Source organism: Myotis myotis, unplaced genomic scaffold, assembly GCF_014108235.1.
Source record: "Myotis myotis isolate mMyoMyo1 unplaced genomic scaffold, mMyoMyo1.p scaffold_m19_p_10, whole genome shotgun sequence".
In the NCBI taxonomy this organism is placed as follows: domain Eukaryota; kingdom Metazoa; phylum Chordata; class Mammalia; order Chiroptera; family Vespertilionidae; genus Myotis; species Myotis myotis.
The window spans coordinates 54,211,991-54,219,469 of NW_023416314.1; the positions used below are offsets into that span (position 1 = coordinate 54,211,991).

A 7,479-nucleotide genomic window follows, 5' to 3' on the forward strand; every position below is an offset into this window, starting at 1 on the left:
CACAATGTATATACCTGCTTTGAATAATTATAAAGGCAGCATTTATTAAAATACATTTCATTTTCAAATTTGAGTTATCAGTTGTTAAAGTGTGTATACATTTTTGGGGACACCCTGTTTATATTTTACTCTATCAATAATAATAAAAGTGTAATATGCTAATTAGACCGGACAGCCTAACGACCTTCTGGATGTCATTCCAGATGTCCTTCTGGACAAAGGTGCGGTGGCAGGGGCTAAGGCAGAGGTAGTTAGGGGCGATCTGGCAGGCAGGTGAGTGGTAAGGGGCAATCAGGCAGGCAGGCAGACTGGTTAGGGGTGATCAGGCAGGCAGGCAGGCAGAGTGGTTAGGGGTGGTCAGGCAGGTAGGCAGACGAGCAGTTAGGACAGCCGTGGGCAAACTACGGCCCACGGGCTGGATTCGGCCTGTCTGAAATGAATAAAACTATTGAAAAAAAAGACCATACCCTTTTATGTAATGATGTTTACTTTGAATTTATATTAGTTCACACAAACACTCCATCCATGCTTTTGTTCCGGCCCTCCGGTCCAGTTTAAGAACCCATTGTGGCCCTCGAGTCAAAAAGTTTGCCCACCCCTGAGTTAGGAGCAAGCGGTCCCGGATTGCGAGAGGGTGCAGGCTGGGCTGAGGGACTGAGGCTCCCCCCACCCCCCATGCACGAATTTCGTGCACTGGGCCTCTAGTTAATATATAAAGCTCTGTAATAAGTACTCCTTCTCTGACGGAACCCTGCTTGGTAGAGAATCACTGTGTGAAACTGCTCCCTGAAATGTCCCTGGTTTCCTGAGGAAGGCTTCTGCTACTTTTCTTCACCTCCGTGATGTCCTCCAAAGCCCTCTGCAGGACCAACCTGAGGGTCTGCCGCAGCTGCCTCTGCTGCCTGAAGGAGCCGACGAAAAAGTAAATGATGGGGTTAGCGCTGCTGTTAAGACTAGACAGGATGAGCCAAGTCCTTCTAAGAAAATAGGAAAACGTTTTACTGCAAAGTGTCTGAGTCCAGTAACACAGAAACCACTTGAAGCCGTAGGGTAGGCCGAAGACGAGGAAGACCAGCACTGTGAGCAGGATGACCACGTAGAGCCTGGTCAGGGGCACCCGCTGGGAGCCACACAGTCTGGTCAGCAGGGCCAGGCTGGACCCAGAGAGAAGCGCAAACAACAAAATCAGCCACGCGGCTATGATGAAATCAAACGCCTGGCACCAAGTTTGATCACGTTTCCTCAGCAGGAAGCCACAGTAGTTCCCTTCCAGGATGCTCAGCAGCAGGGACAGGGACCACAGCAGGGCACACGTGACGGCTGACAGGTGTCTGGGGCGGCGGGAGCGGTACCAGAATGGCCACAGGACAGACAGGCAGCGCTCCGTGCTGATGGCGCTGAGAAAGCTCAGGCCTGAGATGTAGGCAAAGTTTGACACAGTGATGAAAACGTAGGGGATGGAAATGCACCTGGCATGGAAGTTACTGATGAATGTCCACAGGGAATATATAATCCGGCAGCAGAGGAAGAGGAAGTCGGCCCCGGCCAGGTTGAGGATGTAGACAGAGAAGGCGTTCCTGCGCATGCGGAAGCCCAGGAGCCAGAGCACCACCGCATTCCCTGCCAGTCCTACCAGGGCCACGGTGAAGACCAGCACGTCTGGGGTCACGGTCTCTTTGTTACATTTAGAAAGAGTCTGGTCACTTCTATTGGTTGGTGTGAGCTCGGTCCCCCAGGCTGTGTCAGTCACATTTGTGCTCTCAAACCCTGCAGTGGTGACCCTGGAAGAAAACAAGAGTTGGGCACTGGTACGATCAATGATTCTCAGAGCCATCATGCTGTGGGCTATTGCTGTCCCGTGTTACAGAGCCGGGAAAGGAGGGTCCAGAGGTTAAGACAGTTATGGAAGGACACACAGCCTTGGAGTCCTGGACCTGGATTCACCCAGTTCTCTCTCTGATTTTAGAGCCTGGGCTTGCTCTACTGCATTACACAAACCTGCTACTGACATGGGGATATTCTGTAGTCCCATCATGCCCCCCCATCACAGCTCCCACACACTGTCCGGAGGCGATGTCATATCCCCAGAATGTTCTGAAGAAGGAGATCAATGTCTGGAATAGAATCTGAGAGACCAGGAGAGGGCTCTGGACCCAAGTATTAGTTCTGTCCTGAGCTGGAGTTTCCCCCTCAGCTGCACGAAGTCAGGAAGAGCAGAGATGACCAGCCTACCCTCATGACTAACGGGCCCATCCACCAAGGAGAAAGACCATGCTTTAGGGACATGAAGGGAATGTGATCTTTTGCTAGGGCAGGTGTGAGGATGGCTGCGTGAACTGGGCTCAAAGTGGCTCAGTATGTCAGCTCATCAACACCATCTCATCTCCTGATGACTAAAGGACAATAACTGAGGTCTGCAGAACTCCAGGGCTGCACGTAACTGCATTCCATTCCCAGCCTCACCCTGGTCCTTTCCCCTTTATAATCCTGTCCCCTGCACCTTGCTGTAAGACAGGATTTGAATGCTTGTAAGCACCCTGTCTTCTTGGTTGGCTAGCCTTCTCAATATACACCTTATATGATTCAACCCTGCTTTTGTTATTGGACACAGTGACAGGCAGCCTGAGCCCACCCAGGGGTTTTCCTGGTAATGATGGTATCTCATCAGCGAGATCATGTCCTTCTGATTTCTGGTTGCTGCCAGGAGACTGGAGGGCAGGGAAAAAGAGATTTGGCCTTTTCATGTCCTGGCTCTCTCCCTCTGGGCAGTGTGTTGGGCTGGGCCTGCTCCTCCTCTTGGCTGGTGGTCCTTCCTATTGCTGTTGCTATGATTACGGCTCTGCTCTATCTGTGCACTTGCTCTTTCCTGGGTCCCTTTAAGCCTCGGGGTGGAACTAGTGCTACTCTATTGCTTACCTAAGGGTGCTTCACCATGCATTGTCACCTTCCTTTAAACCCGCTCAATAGTCCCTCATGAAACACTCTCCATTTACCCCAGTTTGGGCTGTTTACTCCTGGTACTCTGCCATATCCACAAGAGAAGAGGGAAAAAAAGGAAAAAAGTGAAATCTGGGTTAACAACAGTTCCAACTTGGGAAGCAATGCTCACATTTTACTTTGCTCCCTAAATTAATATTTGAGGCAGAGTTCTCTCCATGACACCAGATTTGAATGGTTGGAATGAAGGGGAGCCTATGGGGAGATGGATCAGAAGAGAGAAAGTTTCTGGTTGACCCATTTGCATCTCCAACAGTCAGAGTTGTTGCACCCAAAGACACTAGAGGAGAGCTTCATGTCTCCTGCTTTTCCCTGAAGGAAGCACCAGGACCCCTGCATGTGGTGCCTGGGAATCCTGGGTATGGGAACTTAGAGCAAAAACTATAACTGGCTTTGGACATAAGTCAGTTCTGGGTGTATATTCTTACCTTTCTTCCATTCTTCTGGCCTGAGGTGGAGAGCTGACCTGTGCTGAAGGGGAGAATCTTTCTGGGATTGAGTGATGCCAGAGACACGTCTCTGCCCTCTAAATCAGGAGATGTGTGAAGGAGCCGGACTGAAAGCTGGTGACTAAGCAAGGTTTATCAAGATATTGGACAGACCTTGCAATTTCCTGTGCAAGGACTGTGGGCAAGTCAGAGACCAGAGCTGTTTGAGACATGATCAGTTACTGAGATGTTTCTTATCATTTGCCCCATGTCCACTCACATGCCAGCTACTCCCATCCTACCCCATCCGGTCATCCTCCTGGTAATCACTGTTGTGGAACCTATAATTGAAGATTGAGCCTGGGGAGCAATGTCAAACAATGTCAAACAATGTGAGTTTGCATTGTGAGGCTTTAAAACTAAAGAATAAAGTATATCGTAGAGTGAAAGTCCACCATGGCCAAACCCCACTTAAAAAAAAAATATATATATATTTTATTGATTTTCTACAGAGAAGAAGGGAGAGGGGTAGAGAGCCAGAAACATCGATAAGAGAGATTGATCAGCTGCCTCCTGCATGCCCCCCACTGGGGATGTGCCCGCAACCAAGGTACATGCCCTTGACTGGAATCGAACATGGGACCCTTCAGTCCGCAGGCTGACACTCTATCCACTGAGCTAAACCGGTTCGGCATAACCCACTTTTCTTGTTTTTTTAATTATCACAGCAATATGCATTCTTGTGTATAATTTCCCTCCAAATGATAGAGAAGTATATACAAGGTGACAGGCTTCCTGAATCCTATTCTTCGAAGTTCAACCTATTTTTACTTCCTTTATTAATTAGCTCTGAACCATAAACTTAAGTTATTTTTTTAAATTTATGAACATTAAGAAGTAGATCAATTGGCATCCCCTTTAAACATAAGGAGTTCAGCACACATAACATTCTTCTTCCCTTTTCCACTTTATCTAATTTTAAAATTTATTTTCATTTGGTGTAAATACTAAAAATTTAAGTTATCTCTTGTTTTCCTTTGATGTGCCTCATGCTACAGTCAAATTAAGTTACTTGTGTACTCTTTTAAAATCCTCATCTGAAGATATGCTTATTGATTTTTTTAGAGAGATGAAGGGAGACAGAGAAACATCGATGTGAGAAACATCAATTGGTTGCCTCTCGGACACACCCCAACTGGGGATCAAACCCTCAACCTAGGTTGAGGCCTGACCTAGAATCAAACCCAAGACTTTTTGGCATATGGGACAATGCTCCAACTAACTGAGCCACACTGGCCAGGGCGAATTACTTGTTATTTTTTAAATGTTATTTGGATTAGAAACTATTTCAAATATTCAGAAAAGTTCTTCAATGGGTTCATTCAGCAAATCTATAATAATAAAAGGGTAATATGCTAATTAGACTGGACCTCCTTCTGATGACCTTCTGGATGAAGCTGGGGTTGCAAGGGAAGCCTGGGTCTGAGTGCTGGAAGGGAAGCTGGTGCTGGCAGCTGGGAGAAGGAAGGTCTACTCTTGCACGAATTTTGTGCACCAGGCCTCTAGTATTTAATAAAGATCTTATTATGTTACAGAAGAGCGAAGAAATACCAAGCATGCTTCCTAGAGAAAGGGAGGGACCCCGTTTATTAACACTAGTGGACTCCGGGAATAATTTCCAAATCAGTGTGAAGTAACACACAGAAGCTTCCCTTTTTATAACCTTCTGGGGTCTTTGTCTTGCAGATATGGTTCCACCCCCTTTCATGGGCTTACAGAAAGGCCCCCAGGTGTTGATGATCTGTCCTGGGGCCAGCGATAATGACCTTCCCTCCCCACCCCAGGGCAGTGCATTGTTCACAGTTTTTATGGCCTGACACGCCTTGCAAGACCAGTTGTGGGCTTGATCCTCAGTGTGGGGCATGCAGGAGGCAGCCAATCAATGATCCTCTCTCCTCATTGATGTTTCTATCTCTCTGTCTTCATCTCTGAAATCAATAAAAATATATTAAAAAGTAAAATAAATAAAGTTAAAAACATACTTTGCATCTGATATTAGGATAAATCCATATGTAATCCAAATACTTAAAAATAAATAATGAAACTATATTAGTACCTGGAGAAACCATAGGAAAGTTTTTTTTCCCCTCTCAATGTTGGGAAAGACTTTCAAAGTGTAGCACAAAATTCAGAAGGCATTAAAGAAAAGATTAATAAGGATGAGAACATATAGAATTTTTTTGGTATGGCATGAACCATCACAATCAAAAGATGAAAAATGAGTTGGGAAAATATTGGTAACTCATATAAAAGAAAAATTACTAATTCCCCTATTTGTAAAAGCTCCTGTAAAATGATAATTCAAAATCTAACAAGCCAATAAGAAAATGATTATAGGTCATAAATTCACAACTTCTCAAAAAAAAAAAATGGCTCTTAAACATATGGAGAGAAACCAAAGTAATAATAACAGAGATGAAAATTAAAATTACATAGAGTTATATTTTACTCATGGAAATATAAAAGACCAAAACTTTTGGCAGTTGTTGGCTACCAGGTCAGCAGGGGAGGGCAGTTGGGGGCCATCAGGCTGGCAATGGAGGGCAGTTGGGGGCGACCAGGCCAGCAGGAGAGGGCAGTTGCGAGTGACCAGGACTGCAGGGCAGGGCAGTTGGGGGCAATCAGGCTGGTAGGGGAGGACAGTTGGGGGCAATTGGGTCAGCAGGGGAGGGCAGTTGGGGGTAATTGGGCTGACAGGGGAGCGATTAGGGGCTGATCATGTAGGCAGGCAGGCAAACAATTAGGAGCCAGCAGTCTCAGATTTTGAGAGGGATGTCCGACTGCCGGTTTAGGCCTGATCACACAGGGATCGGGCCTAAACCGGTAGCAGACATTGCCCAAGGGGTCCCAGATTGGAGAGGGTGCAGGCTGGGCTGAGGGACACCCTCCCTCCCTGTGCATGAATTTCATGCACTGGGCCTCTAGTAATTGTATAAGTGTGTCTGTGGAGGAGAGGGGTGGGAACCTGTTTGCAGGTGGAAAGGATGGTTTAGGGTAGGAGTATGCAGAGCTCTTCCCTGGCCTGAGAGGAAAGGCAGCGAAGTGAGCACAGAGGCAATTTGGCTGACAGATTTGGTGTCGGGAGATGGGAACATTCTCAGGAGGGCAGCATCTGAGAGTGATAAAAGAGTGAGGAGGGGGTTTCAGGAGAGAGATGGAGTGAAGTGTTTCCCTTGGAAATTGAGAGGGTAGTTATGGAAAAGGTACCTGATGACTCAGCAGAGCTAAGTGGATACTTGTAGTTTGTGGACATAAATTGAAAGTGAAACCATTGGTTGTATGTTGCTCTCTGGTTATACTCAGCTCCCTGGAAACAGGCATGGAGTTAATGGAGAGTTGGACTCAACCAGGGCAAAAGACTTGAACAGACACTTCACCAAAGGAAATACATGGAAGGCAAATAAATATATGAAATATGTTTTGCACCCCTAGCCATTAGGGAAATACAAAATTAAAACCATGATGAGATACTATTACACACTCCTTAGCATGGCTAAAATTAAAAAATACCAATTTCTTCAAATATTGACAAGGCTTTAGGAAAACTGGATCTCTCATAGATTGCTGGTTGGAAAGTAAAATGGTATGGCCATGCTGAAAAACTATGCATTTTCTTACATATTTGGACATATACTTACCATATAAAACAGCAATTATTCCTGGCATTTATTTTAGAGAATGGTAAACTTATGTTCACATGAAAACCTCTATACAGATGTTCATAGCAATTTTATTTATAATAATCAAACTGGAAACAAATCAAATGTCCTTTCACTTGTGAATAGTGAAACAAAATGTAATGCATCCATACTAAAGAATACGACACAGCAATTTTAAAAATGAACAACAAACTATTGATTCGTGCAACAACTTGGATGGATCTTGAGGTCATTGTGCTGAATGAAAAAAGTCAAACTCAAAGGCTGAATACTGTATGATTCCATTTATACAACATTTTTGAAATGACAAAAGTATAGAGATGGAGAAGAGATCA

General features: G+C 45.4%; 1 protein-coding gene across 1 annotated transcript; it reads right to left on the reverse strand.

The window, feature by feature from the left end:
* Positions 1–699: 699 nt before the first annotated feature.
* On the reverse strand, positions 700–1,834 carry LOC118665429 (mas-related G-protein coupled receptor member X2-like). The gene has a single exon (XM_036326888.1). It carries the CDS (start codon positions 1,832–1,834, stop codon positions 767–769), a length of 1,068 nt encoding a protein of 355 aa, XP_036182781.1. The 3' UTR covers positions 700–766.
* Between the last annotated feature and the right edge of the window lie 5,645 nt (positions 1,835–7,479).

Bases quoted from the DNA above. Each gene is read 5' to 3' on its own strand.
- LOC118665429 (XM_036326888.1), bottom strand. From the start codon at position 1,834: ATGGCTCTGAGAATCATTGATCGTACCAGTGCCCAACTCTTGTTTTCT.